The sequence below is a fragment of the Musca domestica genome, unplaced genomic scaffold, assembly GCF_030504385.1.
Source record: "Musca domestica strain aabys unplaced genomic scaffold, Musca_domestica.polishedcontigs.V.1.1 25, whole genome shotgun sequence".
Classification (NCBI taxonomy): Eukaryota; Metazoa; Arthropoda; class Insecta; order Diptera; family Muscidae; genus Musca; species Musca domestica.
The window spans coordinates 11,808,085-11,828,704 of NW_026712277.1; the positions used below are offsets into that span (position 1 = coordinate 11,808,085).

At 40.5% G+C, this 20,620-nt stretch overlaps 2 protein-coding genes and 1 long non-coding RNA gene across 5 annotated transcripts; 2 read left to right on the forward strand and 1 right to left on the reverse strand.

Moving 5' to 3' along the window:
- Positions 1-626: 626 nt before the first annotated feature.
- LOC131800407 (protein patched-like) lies at positions 627-11,963 on the forward strand. Of its 3 annotated transcripts, none has more exons than XM_059123515.1 (6): positions 627-1,538; positions 7,102-7,655; positions 7,721-9,671; positions 9,732-9,939; positions 10,020-10,291; positions 10,376-11,963. In XM_059123515.1, the coding sequence occupies exons 1-6, from the start codon at positions 1,401-1,403 to the stop codon at positions 11,369-11,371; spliced, it is 4,119 nt and encodes a 1,372-aa protein (XP_058979498.1). In that variant the 5' UTR covers positions 627-1,400; the 3' UTR covers positions 11,372-11,963. The 3 variants fall into 3 exon arrangements, with proteins under 3 accessions (XP_058979498.1, XP_058979497.1, XP_058979496.1); XM_059123514.1 differs by having other exon boundaries at positions 627-773; positions 957-1,538; positions 7,721-9,939; XM_059123513.1 differs by having other exon boundaries at positions 7,721-9,939.
- A 732-nt stretch (positions 11,964-12,695) lies between these two features.
- LOC131802840 (uncharacterized) lies at positions 12,696-13,221 on the reverse strand. Its single transcript, XR_009342402.1, has 2 exons — positions 13,064-13,221; positions 12,696-12,995 (listed from the first exon to the last, which is right to left on the reverse strand). It is a non-coding gene; the product is annotated as an uncharacterized LOC131802840 (long non-coding RNA).
- Positions 13,222-13,340: 119 nt separating this feature from the next.
- LOC131802839 (WD repeat-containing protein 19-like) lies at positions 13,341-18,528 on the forward strand. Its single transcript, XM_059123516.1, is given in 11 exon segments — positions 13,341-13,869; positions 13,936-14,658; positions 14,720-14,963; positions 15,028-15,393; positions 15,465-16,041; positions 16,110-16,392; positions 16,472-16,646; positions 16,709-17,732; positions 17,735-17,791; positions 17,863-18,232; positions 18,296-18,528. Coding segments are annotated over 11 exon segments (4,158 nt in total). The 5' UTR covers positions 13,341-13,636; the 3' UTR covers positions 18,402-18,528.
- The last annotated feature ends 2,092 nt before the right edge of the window (positions 18,529-20,620 follow it).

Sequence of the window (20,620 nt, forward strand, 5' to 3'; positions counted from 1 at the left end):
ACATCAAAAACTGGGAGAGGATATATCTTCAATGTTCTCATGGGCACAAGATACACAATTAACAATTCTCAATACAGTGTTGGAACTCTCAATGGACAGTACAATATTTTGAAAATATTGCCGCCTGCCTCTATGAGGCGACAGACCCAATAAAAGGCAACGAAAACAAACTATCATCTGCTTAAGCAGTAGGTCGCAAATAATGGGTTAGTCAGAAAACAAATTAAAATACCTTATTTTCCCCGTTACTAAGAAATGAGTCTTAGATGCAAGTAATATCTATACAAGTTTCGAAATACTCTTGGTACAATAAAATGGTAAGGTAGAGCTCTACCAGCTGATTACCATTTTTTTTCTAAGTGTGCCCGACTTCTGTCAATTTTGTGTACATTTCATGTCTTAATGCTTGGAGAATGAGAATATTATAATAAAAAATTCAAATCCATTACCATCGCACATTTAGGAAACACACATTTTCGTCAAAACAAACATACCCACTCGAAATAGCATTTAACTCCAGCGTACGAAAATGTACCTCAAACGTACTTTCCTTTGAATTGGAATTCCGGCACTGACAGCAGCACACACTAATGAAGTTGTTGAAGTCGTTTACAATATGTCCACGATAATAACGCGCGCACACTCAGCGAACTGCTCAGTTTGGAACGATCTTTCGTGCGGGTAGGATACCGTTTGTCTGAAGCGTATGATTGTGCGACACTCATAGCCGAATCAAAAATAAAAGGAAGAACTCGAAACGTGAACGCAACGCGGTATGCCACATTTCTGAAAAATAGTTTCTCGTCTCTTCTCGTGCCCCATGGAATCAAGTCGGTCGGCCAAGAACTAAAAGAAATGTTTGTGCATTCCATTAAAATGTGAAAAGTACAATTTGTTTTTATTTTTTGTTTTGTGTTTTTTTTTTTTGTTTTTAATTAAATGAAATCAAATAAAAGTCGAACGGAAAGAGCCACAGTGAGCACGCCGTAGTTTCTGAGTGCAGTGCTAGCTAACCTCCCTGTAAATAGTAAGAGCTTACAAGTGAAGAGGGAGAGCGCAAAGAGAATGAGAAAATGATCAACCAAAAGTATTGTTTTACGTGAGAATACGAAAAAAAAAAGAAAAACAAGGAATGAAAAACGTGATAAAACACAACAATATCCATCCACGGAAGATTGAAAACAAAATATACAAGTGATCGATAAAGTAGTGAAATTAAACAAAAACACATTTGTGTGGATCGGAAAAAAAAAGAAAAGAAAAACAGAACAAAAACATCCATCCGTGCTGGTTTGGAAGCACAGGCCAATCCTATCCACATACAACAAACACAGATCGAACAAATGCCGCATGCATAAAAACTTGGCATCATTTGGAGGATAGGAAATACACAACAAAATATGGTTGTGCCCACAATGGATACCCTGCCCCGCGTCCCCGACACACACGGAGATGTGGTCGACGAAAAGCTATTTTCCGATTTATATATCCGCACAACGTGGGTCGATGCCCAAATAGCTTTGGATCAAATCGACAAAGTAAGAAAGCACAAAATCATCCCATCTTGAAGAGCAACATTGAATGCCACCTCATGTTTTGCTTTAGGTTTTGTTGGAGCAGTTACGAACTTTAATTCAAAATATTTTAAAAACCATACTCGCGACCTGTCCCTCCCTCCCTCTATGTGTAAACATCTCATAGTGTCACATTTCTTCATTTATTCGCAACATGTTCTTGCATGAAATCATTGTCACTTATAATTGCCCTATAATCCTACCCTGTCTAATTCCTATTATAGAAACAAATTACTTCTTATGCAATTTCAACTTGGAGTTGGTGGATATTCTGTCGCATTAAGGGTCTAAATTGTGTGTCCATTTTTTTTTTCAATTTTTTGATTTTTGTTTAAATAAAAACAAAATCGAAATGCTAAAAACATAGAGTTTGGTATTCGCCACATTTCAAAACTATTTCTTGTCTATTTGATAAAAAAACAATTTCATTTTGTAAAATAATGACTTTGCTAATGTCGCAGGAAGGTGGTGCCTCTACCCTCCATCCCTCCATATCACCCTTTGAAGAGTGCGTTGTTGCTCGTGACAACGGAAATACAATCTTCAAAACAACGTTTTGTATTAAATCAATGTCTGTTAATATTGATCTATTACAAAACGTTATTTTGAAGATAGTATTTCCGTATTTCCTCTAAATTCTACAACAAAAAAGAGTATGTCTTTTCCACCCCTCCCACTGGCAACAATGGTGTTGTTGGTTTCTTTGTATCAGCTGCTTCGCTGTTAAAAAAAGGAACACCCAGAAGAGCTTTGATGGCGAAACGATAATTGTATGTCGGCGGTATAGTCGAAATGTTGAGTGCGCTATCCCGCAGATAAAAACAACTGCCGAAATGTACCTTTTCATCCATCTAAAATGCACATCCTCCAATTTTTTCGATAGAAATTTGTTTGAACGAATTTTTAAATTCCTACAGCATATGTTTTGGGGAAATAGTTATCTTTAAATGGAAAATATAATGGAAAAAAAGGGTGTTGTATGCCACCTTCGCAGCAAACTGATCCGACATTGACAAATACTTGATAATGACAATTTTTGAAGATGTCAGCCAGTCCAACGTCATAGATCGAGCAGATTTCAGTTTTCAACGAGTTCTTTTTTATTTTAATAAGATCCTGGTGAACATTTGTTATTATAATAGTTATTACACCTCTTTTAAATTCAATGTTTCCACTAATGTTTTATTTTTCTTAATAAAAAGTGTGGACGATAACGCAATAATTTCAAATATTTTGTACAAATCATTAACGAGTGTTGTTTGATATTCCAACGTCCAGTAAACGAGTTACTGGGATTTACAATTTTTACTGAATAAGAAGTTACGAAATAAAACTAAACAAATTATTTTTATTTCAAAACGGAACATTTCAGTAATTTCATTTTATTGCAACCTATCTCAACTAATCAGCCTGGTAAAAAAATATTATCTAAAAATTGTAATCCTTAGGAGCGACCCCATTGGCACTTTACAATTTTCGAATTTTGCTAGCAATAGCTTGCATTGTGAACTGGCATAGCCAAATGCTCCGATTAAGTTACAAATGCGACAAATGCGGTGACTAACATAGCATACGGCCTGTCCCAACCGTAGTGGCTAAGACAAAAGTAACAACAAAAAAGAGAAAAACAATAACATCATCGCTGGGCATAAAATACAGACGTAAACGTAAATCGAAAATAATGAAGACATTAAAAACGTTGAAACAAGCGAACACACACAGGCATTCAACGACGGTGGTAAGGTAGATGGATGGCCGGACGGACGTAGAGACAGACAGACAGACAGACAGCCAACAAACCAGCCGACCGCAGAGCAAGATGTATCGTTGGAATCGGCCACAAACGAACCCATTCAAAGCATTTCAGCAGTAACAAAACCATTATGGCACCGTAGAAACAACAACAGCAAAGACAACAATAATAACAACAGCAACAACACAATGACCGCAATACAACGCCAGCATCTTCATCATCATCGTCGTCGTCATCGTCGTCATCGTCTTTAGTCCAGCCCTAAAGCGAAACTTCTTTAGTGTGGATTGGCAGGCACAAAAACAACAATAACTAAAGAATAAACCTTGGATTTTCTACATTTGATCATCGCAGAGTACTACGACGATGACGACGAACCCGAATCGGTAAATGTGTGCATGTGTGTGTTCACAAATTCTTGTTTTTGTTTTGTTTTCTGGCCCCTCTCAACTGAAGTGGGCATCGGGCATCTGGACCTGGTAGATCAGACAACAGTATCCATAACAAAAAGGAAGACGGAGAATGAAATAAATAAAATGAATGATCGTCTTTAGTGTAACAACTTTACGGCACACGGACGGACTCGGTGTATTCTGAAGGGGGGCATGGCATTTCGGTGTGTTGCCTTCAAAATGCATGGAGACAAATCTCTCATCTGCTGATTGATTTGGATAAAACTGGGCCAATACTCTTTTCTTTTCTTGAGTCTATAAAATTTTGTCGGGAAGTTGTCAACTCCCCAAATAGGGAGAGTCGGGGTCAGGCCCACTGCAGGCATGTATGGATGTAGCCTCGACATGCTCGGTCGTACTCGAGTGTAATTTGGGAGCGAGATGTTATTTCTATGAAGTTTGCAAAGTAAATAAGAAAATATTTGAATCTGTTTCTGGTGGTAGACGGAATGCTCACGCATACATGTTTGTTTGTTTTCTTTTCGTTTGTTTACATTAAAAGAAAACCGTCAAACATAAGCTGACTTGACTGACTGCGAGAAATTGCCGCGGCAAAACTGTAAGGCGACTGTGGCCACCCATAGAGACTACAGCTGTGGATTGGTGCATTCGTTCTGTCGACCATTTGTACTCTGCGCCGCCGTTACAAAGGCCTCCACCACCACAAGCGCTGCTGTCTCCGTTCTCTTTGTTGTCGTCGTGGACCTGAATCTTTCGGCTATGCGGCATGCACGACCCACAGCCACAGTAGATGTTCAAATTTATAGCTGTTTTAATGCGGCTGGAGCACTGATGGCGGCATCGTTGCCGTGAAGTGTCGCATTTGTGTGGATGTACACATGTACCCATGTACATATGGTTGGTGGGTTCCATTCTGTATGCCTTTTGTGTTATATCATCGTCGTCTTGGCAGGCAACACACTGGTGATCTCTCTTATTTAGTTCATATTATTAAGAGAGAAACTATTGCGGGCAGACATCACCAAATAGCAAAATTGAAAATCAAACAGATGCCGACCCTTTTGTCATTTTCAAGAGAATATCCCTTATTGGCCTTCTCGGCTAAATACAAATATTGCATTTCCTTCTTCCGCTGATAATTGAAAAACAAAAAACAATTTATTTGTTCTCTCTCCAATCTCTATGTCTTTCTCTTCCTCTCTCTCTCTCTCTCTCTCCGTTATTACATCGATATTGAAACACATTTTGGAGAAATAAAGTTGGAATAAAGACATTAGCAAGACCCCTCGGTGCGTTCATCTTCCAAAAAGAAAAAACAACCGGCTATTCTAGGTACATTCATATGATCTCTGTGCGACCGGAAAGAAGCACAAATACAGGTCATTTCTACAGCCGTAACGGACTGATCTTGTGTTGTGTGCGGATGAAGACATTACCTGTCCACAATTATACCCAAACACACACATCGTTCTAGTACGTATCTACCTGTATGGCTGCTGTCAGCAACATTCCAAAAAATTAAGGGAGGCTGTATATTTCGGTGATTCCGCGATTATTTTCGATTACAAAATACAACTTCACAGAGCATTGGGGAACTGGATTGAGGTGTTACAGTTCAGTTAATTCTTAACAAAGCTTTGATTCATATTGGCCGTGCTTGTTACTCTTTCAGATGGTCGTCAAGACCTTCGTGCAATGTAATCGAGTCCCTAGTCCCTTGGGACACAAACATCTTCCTACCTTATCAGCGGGAATGAAACTCTAATTCTATGTAGTATATTTAAATGGAACGGCATTGTTGATGGCAAACCACACAGCTTCTAATGAATCTTGGTGAAGAAGGATGTGATAATATCGCCTTGCATGTGTTCCTTAAGCATGTTCTTCAACATGACCCGTATCGCCCGTCTGATCTAAAGATCAAGGCAGAAGAACGAGCAGCTGTTATTGCTCCTTGTTCACGCAGATGCACACAAACGCTTACCTTTCACACATACTACGTTCGTTTGGGTTGCTGTGTGTGTGTGTGTGTGTGTGTGTGTGCTTCGTTGTGGAACACATGTTTATTTACATCCATACATATTTATGTTTGTATAGACCAACACATCTTCTTGGGTGTCCTACAACAACTGTGAGAATGGACGACATTCGCCTGGTTGGTTATTAGCATCTCGTATTCCAAATGAATGTGTGTGTATGTATTTATGTGGTAGATTTTTATTATAAGGATATCATCAATTATTTAGGCACATTACTTAGCCACGAAGATGTAAAATATCTGGCCCCATAAAAGTTAAAAATTTCAATAAATTCTTAATAGGATAAAACATCAGAGAGTTGGAATTTTACGCATCGCCATATTTAAAGATACTCGGATTAGTTCGTACACACATACATAGATCAGTTTAAGAAACAATCCTTATGATTATTTAGGGACATGCTAACGCTCACTGGAAATAGTCCCTTGTGTTAGTCGCGTGTGTACGTGTTGTCTATCCCTAACGGCACGTCATCAAGGACATAGCCGTTTTCCCAACTCAACGTCGCAGCAGGACATTTGAAAATACTTGGAATTTTTTTACGACATTGACACATGGCTACAGAAGTGCCATAAAGGTGTTAACACATCGTTTTAATCTATTTGACGAGTAGAGGCTACTATTACTCTCAGAGGTTCCAAGAATAATCAACGGGCACCAACAATCGGGCGCACACCCATTGCATTGGCTGATCGCTGATTTCCACTGACTTCATACGGCCATTATCTTAGAAATCTCCCGCGGTGATTTTTAAGAAATTGCACGTCCATCACAAATACCAATGCCATGAACCCAGCACGACGCAAATTTCATTAGCGTTAAATGTAAAAGTCCTTTCGGTCGAGATCTTCAATTCTTCAATTCCCTGTAATTGCAATTCCCTGCTCTACCTGCAATCGTTATCGCATTGCTTATCAAAATTGTTAATGTTTCGCTTTTTGTTTTCTAAATGTCTTCATTAAAATCCACCAAGGATTTCACATTGAGTGGACAGATCCGATATTATGTCTTAAGGGTACATGTCAATTTAGAGTTCGTCACAATTTTCATTTGTAAATTAGACCAGAAAGATGACCTCGCTACATACATAAAACTGTATTCAAATACAAACAACTGCCTCGAAGCCAAATGCCAAATTTAAATTAATCGAATTTTGCGAGTTTGAATCTTGGAAATATGGCCAGCTTTGCCAAATACTTATTGAATCCACGCGTATATCCGCATTTCTTTTCAAGATCATCCAATAGATCCCAAGCACCCGTTTGCTTTGACTCTTTAAACTGGCATTTGACATTCGCATTTTGTTGTTTTTGTCTTTTCAGGGTAAAGCCCGCGGAAACCGTACATCCATTTACCTACGTTCAGTATTTCAATCACACTTCGAATCTCTGGGCAGCTCGGTGCAAAAGCATGCCGGCAAGGTTCTATTTGTGGCAATTCTAGTATTAAGCACATTCTGCGTTGGCCTCAAAAGTGTGCAAATCCATTCGAAAGTCCACCAGCTTTGGATACAGGAGGGCGGACGACTCGAGACAGAGCTGGCGTACACACAGAAGACCATAGGAGAGTCGGAGAGTTCAACACACCAATTGCTTATACAGACGGGTCACGATCCGAACGCATCGGTTCTTCATCCGCAAGCACTGCTGACGCATCTCGAGGTGCTAAAGAAAGCAACGGCCGTTAAGATACACATGTTCGACACAGATTGGAGTCTTAGGGACATGTGCAATTCGCCAACTACTCCGAGTTTTGAAGGTCCTTATTACATAGAACAGATCCTAAAGCATCTTATTCCGTGTTCCATAATAACGCCATTAGATTGTTTCTGGGAGGGGAGTCAGCTGCTGGGACCAGACTTTCCCGTTCAAATTCCGTAAGTATTTTCTTTAATTTTCCACACAATCTGGACACCACATTGATTAGGTCATCGCTTTTTAGGAGTATGGACGAACGCATTACCTGGAGCACACTTAATCCCTCAAAACTGATGCAGTCCATGAAGAAACAGATGAGTGATCAAACTATACCCTTCGACTTTGACACGATCGAGCAGTACATGAAGCGTGCGGCAATTTCATCAGGTTACACCGAAAAGCCATGTCTGGATCCCAAAAACCCTCAGTGTCCCGAAACTGCACCGAACAAAAACAGTGATTTTCCCTTGGATGTTGGTGGAATACTGACTGGGGGCTGCTACGGATTTGCCGCCAAATACATGCATTGGCCGGAGGAGTTGATCGTGGGTGGTGTGCAACGAAATCGCACCGGCCACTTGAAAAGGGCCAAGGGTATTCAGACTGTGGTGCAGCTGATGACGGAGAAGGAACTGTTTGACTTCTGGAATGAAAACTACAAAGTCCATCACATTAGCTGGACCCCGGAGAAGGCGGCAGAGGTCTTAACTGCCTGGCAACGAAATTTTTCCAAAGAAGTCGAAAACATTATGACCGGCGCTAGCATGTCCAAGAAGTACAACGTTTATGTGTTTTCGTCCGCCACTTTGGACGACATTTTAGAGAAGTTCTCGAACCCCAAACCTTTGAGTATTCTAATTGGAGTTATTGCTACCGTTAGCTATGCATTCTGCACACTCATTCGTTGGCGAGACCCAGTGAAGGGACAGTCCAGCGTGGGAGTAGCTGGCGTATTATTGATTGGCTTTTCAACAGCTGCGGGATTGGGCTTGTGCGCCATATTGGGCATTGTCTTCAATGCGGCCAGCACACAAGTTGTGCCCTTTTTGGCATTGGGACTTGGAGTTGATCATATATTCATGCTTACTTCTGCGTATGCAGAAAGCAATCGCAAGGAGCAAACTAAATATATTCTCAAGAAAGTGGGTCCCAGCATACTGTTTAGCTCTTGTTCTACTACAGGAGCGTTTTTCGCGGCTGCCTTTATACCGGTGCCTGCCCTGAAAGTTTTCTGCCTTCAGGCGGCAATTGTTATGTGTTTCAATCTGGCTGCGGCCTTGCTGGTGTTCCCAGCCATGATATCGCTAGATCTGCGAAGACGGACTGCTGGCCGTGCGGATATTTCGTGTTGTTGTTTTCCCATATGGAAAGAACAACCAGTCAATCCCTTTCAACAGATCCAAAATAATAATCCCTTGAAGAATTCACGAGGCAGTTTAAGAGGGTCAGCGACCATACAAAATAAAGTCTGTAAAAACGGCCGACCGACGTCGCCTACAGTCAACGCTGCAAGACAAGAAGAAGCCTTGCTGTCCTGCTCCGCAGAGAAAAACTTACCTTCCTTTTCGCTTGCTAAATTTGCCGTGAAATACTATACGCCCTTCCTCATGAAGAGCTGGATTAAATTCATTGTTATTACATCGTTTGTGGGTACGGTCATCTTTAGTCTGTACGCCTCAACAAAGCTGCAAGATGGTTTGGATTTGATAGATTTGGTGCCCAAGGACACAAACGAATACAAGTTCCTGAATGCTCAAACGTCGATGTTCGGTTTCTACAGCATGTACGCCGTCACGCAGGGAAACTTCGAGTATCCCAACAATCAACGTCTCCTGCACGAATACCACGAAGCCTTTGTTCGTGTACCCCACGTTATTAAGAATGACAATGGTGGCCTACCCGACTTTTGGCTGTCTCTCTTTCGGGATTGGTTGAGAAATTTGCAGAAAATATTCGATCGCGAATTCAAAGAAGGCTGCATCAATCAAGAGGGTTGGCATCCTAATGCTACCAGCGACGCGATACTAGCCTACAAGCTTCTGGTGCAGACGGGTCATGTGGACAATCCGGTCGACAAGGCATTGGTAGTACAACATCGTTTAGTCGACAACGAGGGAATAATTAATCCCAAAGCGTTCTACAACTACCTATCGGCATGGGCGACAAACGACGTGTTTGCGTATGGTGCTTCGCAGGTATGTATTCGCGTTGTAAGTAGTTGGAAACAAAATGCTCTAATAACGTCTTCCTTTCAGGCTAAATTGCATCCGGAGCCGCGCCAATATTATCATGTTCCAACGGAAACCGACTTGAAGATACCGAAATCGCTGCCTCTTGTGTATTCGCAGTTGCCATTTTATCTGCATGGCTTAACGGATACATCTGAAATAAAGTCATTAATCGGCCACATCCGGGAGTTGAGCATGCGCTTTGAGTCGAGAGGCTTGCCTAACTATCCATCTGGTAAGATTCAAATGAGTGACAGATTAATCTAGGATTGAGGTTTCAACGCAATCGATTCCCATTCTTTCTTCTTTGTTCAGGCATTCCATTTATTTTCTGGGAACAATACATGACCTTGAGGTCCTCCTTAGCCATGATTTTGTCGTGTTGTGTTGTTGTGGCTTTTGTTCTAGTCTGCATTCTTCTGCTGTCGATATGGGCGGCTGTATTGGTTATACTGAGTGTTTTGGCATCTCTGGCACAAATTTTCGGAATTATGGCGATATTGGGGATCAAGTTGTCGGCATTACCCGCTGTTATTCTTATACTAAGTGTGGGCATGATGCTTTGCTTCATCGTTCATATAACTTTGGTAAGCATCCATCCATTCTCTCAAAAATTGCCAAGTCAGCTCTTGAGTCGATTCTAATTGAATACATTTTTACTTACTTTGCAGGGATTTCTAACTTCTGTTGGAAATCGGGAACGGCGTGTTCTACTTTCCATGCAGGTTACCTTGGGACCGTTAACACATGGAATCCTTACATCGACACTGGCCGTCTTCATGTTATCTACCTCCCCATTTGAGTTTGTCATCCGCCACTTCTTTTGGCTTCTCTTAGCTGTACTTTGCGTAGGGGCATTCAACAGTTTGGTCATGTATCCCATTGTATTGAGCATGGTTGGACCGGCATCGGAACTCATACCACTGGAACACCCAGATCGCATTTCCACGCCATCACCGCAAATGTCTCGGAACGGCAAAAGAACGAGTAAGAATATCGCAATGGGTTCGATGCGATCTTCGTCACGTACTTGTCAGAAACCCCATTATAATTATAAGGACAACAATGACCCCTCGCTGACAACAATTACCGAGGAGCCACCCTCTTGGAAATCATCCAACTCGTCAATTCCGATGAACAATGAGTGGACTGCAACGAATGGGGGACATTATGGCAACAATATCAATTACGCAAACAATCTCAACTACCACCATGCATCCGCATCCGGCACGCCAAGGGATGTTCCGCCGAATTACATGCGCCAACACTCAGCAAATGCGCAGCAACAGCAACATCGTTATCACTACAATCAGCCGACAGCTTACAATCCTCATCACACAACGCCACCACAAGCACCACCCCAATACCATCACAACCAACAACAACCACCACCACAACCACCGCCGCCTTGTTCGTCCACCACGACACCGAATAACGCATCCTCGGTCGGTTCGCATCAAGCTCATGGCTCGAATGTGCATGGAAGCAATGTCGGCATGGAGAACTTTCCACCCGAACTACAAAGCATCGTTGTACAACCGGAAGTTACAGTCGAAACGCATCACTCCGACTCAAACTCCACGAAAGTAACTGCCACCGCAAATATAAAGGTCGAATTAGTTACCCCAGCCCGATCGATGCGCAGGTACAACTTCACATCATCGTAGCAATAAGACAACGCTCAACCAAATCCCTCCAACAACATAACTACAATTAGATAATTTAAAACTATTTATTATTACAAATAAAACTACTTGTACTAACTAACTTTTTAAGAATGTTCCATTGTGTATATAAGTGTATATATGTATCAAAAATTAAATTGTAACCAATGCTCGAATAGAATTTAGACCTGATTTTACACCAAAATATTCACTAATAAAAATAACTAACTCGCTCCCTATGGGACGAAATGCAAAACGACGTTAGCAATACGTTGAGGACTTGGCAGTAACATTGGCCAGCAGACTGTTTTTATGTTATGTTATTCTTTCCTACGCGTTCGCTTTTATCTTATGTTGTCCGCATTGCACGACAATGGTAATTACTCGTGGCGACTGATGCCATATACCATCAATTCATGCTGTCAATCAAAATTTACATGTTTCCGATTCATATCCGACGATTGCCTAAATTAGAAACTGAATGTAATTTATATGTACATTTTCCTTACATCTCTTAACTTGGTATTTTTTTACTTGTTTATAGCATTTGTATAAAATAAAATTTGTAAGTAGAATAAAAATTTCATAAACAACATTGATTTGCATTTTTAAAAGGTTTCTTTGAAACGTTTCAGTGCTAGCCTACATATTTATAAACGCCCATACTACTAGATCCTCTACTGAAAAAAGAGAAACATAAGCACTCATTGTGTTTGCTATCAAAATGTCAAATCAAAAAAAAATATATACTGAACCGTTATCCTTATGGGAATCCTGGAATCCTTTTTTTGGTTGTCCCAAAAGCTCTACGGAGATGTGTGAGCCGAATGGCACATTCAAATGAAGGGCACACGAAGTGCCTTCTACATAACCAGTAGGCTAATGTGCAATTCGCACAAAAAATAAAATACGAAAAACTTTATAAATCAGGAGAATAAGGGTGGTGGTCAAGCAACTCGTACTTTAATTCGTTAATTTTAGTGCGTTGTCTTGATGAAAAAACATTTTTTTGTGTTGGAAGCCAGGACGTTTTTCTCGAATTTGTACATTTAATTGATCCAAAAGGTTGCAATAGTAGGTGTGTCTGGTTACTTTTGCTGCAGGAATTGTCCAGCAACATCTTTCTGAGAGAGTAAGGTAGTTTTATTCTCTTTTGCAAGGAAATTTCGAAAAGTAAACGGACGGTATTCCTGCAGAAGCTTGCAACTAATCAGCAGATTTGTCAAAACAAACCAATCTGTCCCCCATTAAAAGAATTAAACGAAAGGAACCACCACCAATTTCACAAGTTTTATAAATAAAAAGTAAATTGACAATAAAATAAAAATATGAGGAATAAAAAGAAGATAAACCTTTATTATGTTAATATTTAATGACGCATATCACATTTCTAATTTTTCCATTGTAAAAAAAAATGCGGATGCGTCTTTCTTTGAACGCCTGTTTCTATGTGAAGCAGTTGCCAGATGGACGCTTTTTGTGACAGGCAAAGAAGTTTCCGAACTGCCCTCGTACTCGTCTACCATGCGTGACACTTCTTTTATCTTCCTTGGGGCTACAAAGTAGTAGTTTGGCATCTTAGAGAGGGGGTGAGTAAGTCACTTCCAAATTGTTGCAGGGTAGAAAACTGCGAATAAAATATATTAATATATATTTCCTGCGATCAATATGATTCGCCCGATTTTATATGTTTACCCTCTAAAGGTCATGAAACATGCATTCTGTATCAATTATATTTGGTACGAGCGGTCGCTGGTGGTCAAGTAAAATTGGAAAATCGAAAAACAAAAGGGTCAACAAAATGCAAACTTTGCGAAAAAAAAAAACAAAATCGACGAGTTTGTCTTCCGAAACAATGGCTTCTGCAGCTACCAATTCTCGGTGAGTGTTGAGAATCTATCAACAATCAGCTGTGGAAAAACTAGCTTTGGCACTTGCGCTTTGTTGTGGTCAAATAAGTGTTTTCTACCTTGAGCTGAGAGCTTGTGCGAGGGATTTTGTTTGACACCATTTACAACAACATTCCTTTTTTATGATGTTTGTTCCGGAAAAATTAATGTACCGACACGAAAAATAACATCTAATCGTGGTATCAATTCTTTTGACATGAAGCTATAGTCTGCCCGCTGGACCGTTGTTATGGAAACCATTGGGCATTTTGCAGTACAGAATGAATAGATAGAATTAAGGACTTTATTTTCGGGCAGTAAGCATTTTGTGGAATACTCCGGACGATGACTGAACCGAGGAGAGTTTAAGAGGAACTAAATGGTCTCGGAGCACAACGACAAATCGATTAGAATTAAGCTTAAAAGAAAACCCATTGAAAGAATGTCTTTCGAAAAAGTCCTTTACAAATATGAGGAACCCCACGGACCGGGCGATGTCTATTTTATATGGCAGAAGACTCACGGTTCGTATTTAGCTACCACCGGCAATGACGGATCTGTAGCGATATTCAATCGCCAGGGTCAAGTTTTGGAAAGAATAATACTCTCGGGGTAAGTGAGAAATAAATCATCATAATCACCCACTTTAATCATAATGGAATGTACTGGTTGGTTTAGGCTGTGCTCGGGATTTGCTTGGGACAACGATGGCGAATTATTGGGCATAATTACGGCTACTTCGCCGACTATCACTATCTGGAATGCAAATACATTGCAAAAGGTTGCAATTGAGTCTGGCCTGAGGGATCCCTTGTCATGCGTGGTGTGGTCAAAGCAGGATCAAATATTGGCAGTTGGAACGGCTCGAGGCAATTTGGCCATTTACAACCATAAAACTGGAAAAAGGATACCCGTTCTGGGGAAACACTCAAAGCGAATTACATGCGGCGCCTGGTCTGCCCAGAATCTTCTGGCACTGGGCTCGGACGATAAAACCTTCTCTTTAAGCAACGAGGAAGGAGATTCCGTTCGGGTCGTCCAACTGCGTGACGTCCCGAGTGACATGTATTTCGCAGAAATGGCCAATGATGACCGCATAAGCGGCGACAATGCAATTAGCATGATAATTGGCAAAAGGACTCTGTATCTTTACTATTTACCAGAACCTGACTCGCCCACCGAATTGGGATTTCAAAGTCGTTATGGCTCCTTGCTGCAACATAAATGGTTCGGAGATGGATATATTCTATTGGGCTTCTCCAATGGCCACGTTGTCGCGATATCAACGCACCCCAAAGACATTGGGCAGGAACTGTGGCAGGTGAAGAACCATAAAGAACTATTGACGGGTCTATCCTACTGCCCGGCCTTGGAAATTGTTGCCTCATGCGGAGATGATAAGTAAAGAGTTGCACAAGCCAAACTGCAAGCTTTCCACCATATTGAATTTTATTTATTTCAGCATAAAAATTCACTCGATCACGAATCTGCACGAAACGGAGAAAATTATTACGGTGCCTGACCATTCGGGTGTTCAAATGATAGACTGGTCTGCTGACGGGCAGCTATTGGCAATAACAACAGTGACCGGTTCTATATACATTTACGTTACAAAGTTGCCCTGCAAATATGCTGTCTCCGCTCCGCGAATTGCGATACTGAGTAGTCTGGCAGAGGTTTCAATTTATGTGTATTCGCCAGAGAAGGTTTGTGCTTTGTAAAAACTGCACTTACATCACGGCTCATCCAATCAAAATTCCTTTTTTGCAGTCAAAATCGATTCCCTATCGACAGGCATTGGAAATGGAACCTCAATTCTTAGCTCTAGGCCCATACCATTTGGCGGTGGGAGTTGACAAGCATGTGTGGTTTTATGACCTGGGCAAGACGCTCGGAGACAAGCCAGAACCTTTAAGTGAACGAGATTTTTCACAATCCATACAAGATATCCGACTGAATGCGGACTATTGCGCCATATACAGTCGGCCCCAGCTAGTCCTGCAGGCCATCGTAGCCGACAACCCAAATGTCAAAGATAAACTAATGCAAACATTTCCGGCAGCTGTACCCACTCTCAACGATACAGTAATAACTTGCTACTGCCTAACACAAGAATATTTGATATTTGCCACTGACGTAAGTACATAAATATATTAGGAAATGTCATAATAAGTTCGGTTACCTCATTCAAAAATCGCCTCCTACAGATTGGTCACCTCATTTACTTTTCATTGGAGAAGTGGGAAGTGTGTACAACATTTCGACACAACATGGGCATTACGAAACTGTTCACCGACTCGGAGGGTACCAAGTTAATATTCATGGATGAACACGCACAAGGTTATGTTTTTTTGCCAGCCTTCGAAGAAGCAATCGTCATAGCGGACTTTCCGAAAAAATGTGAGCTTTGTTTGTGGGATTTGGCAAGCCCGAACCACTTTATTACGTACAGCGAAAGAAATGTTGACACACATGTCTTTGTGCGCTATTCTGTCAACGGCAGACATACACTGAAAGCAGGTGAAACGAAACTGAACCCATCACAAATTCCCTTAATGCTGTGCGATGGCGATCTGGTATTGTACATAGACGGTGGGCAGTACGCAACACAGACCCTATCAACCCATGTTGTAATTCCGGGATCTAGTCAAGCCAATAATTTAAAGAACCAATTGAATCTACGAAAGTACAACGAAGCATTCGACACCTGTGAAAAGATCAATTTAAAGGGAAGCTGGATGGAAATTGTCCAGCAAGCGTTGATGGACTTGGAGCCGACAATCGGTAGGCAATGCAATTTCTTTCAATCTGTATAATAGATCAAGTAACGACGCTAGTTCTTTTATTCATAGCCTTGAGAGCATGTCGTCGAGCTGGCAACGTCGGCATGGTAAGTGTGTTGGAGGACATCCGCTACCTAGAGGATGTCAACTTGGTTAGCGGTTTTTGTTGCATGTTGCTGCAAAAATACGAAGAAGCCAAAGCATTCTTGCTAAAGGGATCATATACCAAAGATGCATTAGATATCTGCAGGGACATGCTGCAATGGGAGCAAGCTTTATTATTGGCTCATAAATACGAGCCGGATCAAGTGCCGTTTATCGCAAGAGAATACGCCCAGCAATTAGAGTTTAAGTACGACCAAGCATTTGATATATCCCCTCCCTCCATTCTTCAGGCTAACTTGTTGGTTTTTTCTCCCCCTATTTACCAGTGGCAATTACACAGATGCTCTGTACAACTATGAAAAGGCATTCAAGGAAGATTTGTTGGATACTGGGGACATTCAACAGCTGATTAACAGCTCACCCGAGTACGAAGATCACATACGCTTGTGCAAAATGGGTATTGCCCGGACGTCTATAAGAGCAGGCGATTTCCGAAGAGGCGTAATTATACAAACGTAAACCAATTGAAAAATCCTAAATGTGAAACTTGGAACCTTTTTCAGATTCAGTATGCGGTTGAACTAAACGACAAACAGCTGTTGTTCGATTGCGCTGAACTGCTGGTCACCGTGGGTCACATTACCGAGGCAGCCGGGTTATATGAACGCGGTGGTTACTATGATGAGGCGTGCGCTCACTATATTTCCCTCAAGATGTGGAATAAAATAGCTAACATTTTGCCGAATGTGAAGTCGACGAAGTTGCATGGTCTCTATGCCAAAGCCAAAGAGTCGGATGGCCAATTTGAAGATGCTATCCGAAGTTATAGAATAGCAGGCGATTTGGAGGCGTGTGTACGAATATACTTGGATCACCTTTGTGATCCACATTCTGCCTCAGAAATTGTAACAGAGTCCAGATCTATGGAAAGTGCAAAGTTATTGGCGAAATTTTACCAAAAAATTGGTGACATGGATCAGGCATTGCAATTCCTCGTATTATGTGGGTGTGTAGAAGAGGCATTCTCTCTTGCCCAGAGGCACAACAAACTCAAGAGGCATGGCGAGCTGCTGGAGAGGTATGAAAATGCAAAGTCAAGCGATTATTTGGCCCTTGCCCAGTACTTTGAAGGGGAGAAGTATACACTGTTAGCTGGAAAGTATTACTTTCTTGCACGAGAGTTTTCTAAAGCCCTGCGATTCCTTCTCAAAGCATCTGCATTTTCTAATGAGGAATCCCAAGCCCTGTCTATGGCTATTGATTGCGTTGCTACCTCGAACAATGAACAATTGTCTGCTCAGCTGATTGAGTTTTTGCTGGGCGAAGTCGACGGGTCTCCGAAAGATCCAAGATATCTCTTCAGATTGTACATGGCCAGGCGACACTACAAAGATGCTGCAAAGACAGCAGTTATCATTGCGAATCAGGAGCAGATCTCAGGCAATTACAAACTGGCACGAGACCTTTTGTACTCCATGTACCAGGAATTAAGGCGAAACAATCTTTCAGTCACGGCCGAGATGAGGCATAACCTGATATTGCTACATCGGTATGCCTTAGTGCGTATACATGTAAAGCTGGGAAATCATTATTGGCAGCCAAACTGCTGGTCCAGGTGGCCGCTAATATATCACAATTCCCGGAACGTGAGTACAAAAGAAAACACCACCCCCTTTCTTCTTCTGTAGGAATGAATTAAATTCTCGTTCACTTCCAGATGTTATTCCCATAATCACATCGACTGTGATTGAATGCCATCGATCTGGTTTGAAAAAGTCAGCTTTCATGTATGCGTCCATGCTCATGAGACCCGAGTATAGAAACAACATTGACGCTCGTTATGCAAAGAAAATCGAATCGATTGTACGCAAAGCCCCAAAGGGAGTCAAGAATTTCCGAGACGAAATAGACGACGAAACTATGGAGTGTCCAGTCTGTGATGCCAATTTGCCGAATATGGAAGTTAATTGCTTTAGTTGCAAAACGATTCTACCAATTTGTATAGCGACTGGCCAACACATAACTAAACAGCACATGACATCGTGTCCGTCTTGCGATTTCCCGTGCTTCAGAGCCGAAATGGAAAAGTATAATATCATCATTCATATACATAAAGCAATTGTATTCAATATTTTCTTTATATATCTTAGCATATTGTCTGAGCTAAATGAATGTCCGATGTGTGGTGAAAATGTAGCTCCCGAGAAGCTGTTGGATGTGGAGGACATTCGCCCGTACATATTACCGTCGACATAATCCCCAAGCATTGTGATGTCGAGCAAAACTTGGGTATATGGATGTTCAAAAGTAATAATTGTATAAAATAGAGGCCGATGGCGTAGTATTTAATTCGAATAATAGAAACAATTATAGAGAACCAAAACGATGGGTTTTACTTATACTACCCCTGCAATCGATATTTAGAATTGTTAATATTTTAGAAGTATCTGACATTTAATTGCTTTCATTCGAATTCGAACTACTCTCATTGCAATTATTTAATTAATTCAATATGTAGAAATTTGTAAACATTTCTTCGAGTTAAGTGAATTTAGCAATGTATACATCACCCCCTCCCCCAAAGCGGCAGTCATGGGACGATCGCCATGAAATGTTCTTTAATAAAATGGCCCAAGAACATATATTTCTCTATCAAACGCTAAATTTTGAAATAGATTAGAGTTTAGAAGAGGATAGAAGCCCATAATCTTGAAAAGTCCTCAGATAATGAAAGGCGGATAAATGGAACCACATCGACTGCGACCTTCATTCAGAAATCGGAAAAAAAAACTCAATATGTGAACGCGGGAATCATTAATAGCTATAAGTTTCCAACACCGTTTTCGAATTTCCACTAGCATGATGGGCGTATATACAGGTCAATTGTCAAGAACTTTTCAATAGCAAAATAGACAATGATTGAAATACACGAAATGCTTTATTTAACTACTTTGGAAGTTCTTTATATGGGGCCATGCTTGTGTTGAATATGTTTTGAGCGATGTTAAAGAATCAAAAACTAAGAATATAGCTGATTCGGGAGGAGGTAAAGTTGAAAAACAGGGAGTGGGTTATGCGCAAACGTAGACAAATAAAGATTATATATTGTAGCAATTCAAATTAAAGAACGTTGATATTTGGAATAATTCACAAACAAAAAATCAATTCATATCTCAATACCATCTTTTGTGACAGTTAAAAGAGTATAAACTCACCCCTCAAGGAACATTGTAATGTGTAAAAAAAATAAACTTTCCTTATAATTAATGAATTGAGCCATGGTTTCATGTCTATGTTCTCCATTTTGCTGCAAATATCTAAACGTCAATCTAAATCCAAAAAAAAAAACAACGAAATAAGCCATCCTTGTGGATTTAAGATAGAAGCCATTGATTCGCTGTAAATACGAAGATTTTCCAACTTGAAACTCGAAGCCAACGATTATTTCGGGCCTGTTTAGTGTGTGTCGAAAGAAACTGATGCGAATAAGAACCATCAATTCTATTTGTGTTTTTTAAGTTTTTTTTTTTCAATTGAATACAAATTAAGAATTTTAAAACCCTCATTGAGTTGGTGTTTCTCTTTCACGTTCAGGTTCTTTCGTCACGCAAAAGCTAGTGTTTTCATTAAACAACAAAACAATGTTAAATACTTCATTATTTACTTACCTAATTGCATATGATACAATGCCCATTTGTTGAGATTTCAAAATGTTGATAAAAAACGAGAATTTTTAAGAAACCCCTAACCACGATATCCACTTTTAGAATATTTGCTTCAAACGTTTGAATTACCGAATGATTCTCGGTATTTTTTACCGGTAATCAGGCGTATCATTTTGCATTCCAGCATCCATCCATATTGGCAGCAGTGTTCTTTTGAATCCGTCCCCATTCATTTGCAGCAGGAGTTTCTTGGATTCTTTCTCATTCTCCGCCGACACCATCGATAAACGATATAGAAAAATAAATCCATGCTATCGATAGTGTATGTATTGTTTGCCAGCTCTAGTAAGAATTGTCGTTGTTGTGTGTTAATCAAAGAAAAAAATAAAGGAAAATAATGACAAATAAACGAAAGAAAATACAATAAAAAGCATTGCCTTATTGAGAGTGCTTAAGTTGATATCAATAATTTTGATGTATATTGAATGATATATTTCTCGTTTTATGTGGCATCAATTGCGCACACATTAAAAACAGATTTCTTTAGAATAGAAATAAGAGAAATAGCAACAGGTGGTGTAGTGTGCTGCGCTTGAATGTGTTAGGTTGTGAAGTATATGAAAAAGAGTATATTCGAAGAAAAGTCAATGGTAAGTATAATATTTATATTGTTTTGTTGGTCAACAAGCAGAGGAAGTGTACGCGCCAATAAAGGTGAACATCTAGGGGAGAGATGACATACCTCGGTACTTGAATAAAGGACATCGTCGTCCAAACGGGCTTCTAAGAGCTCTGTCCTATGAACGCAGT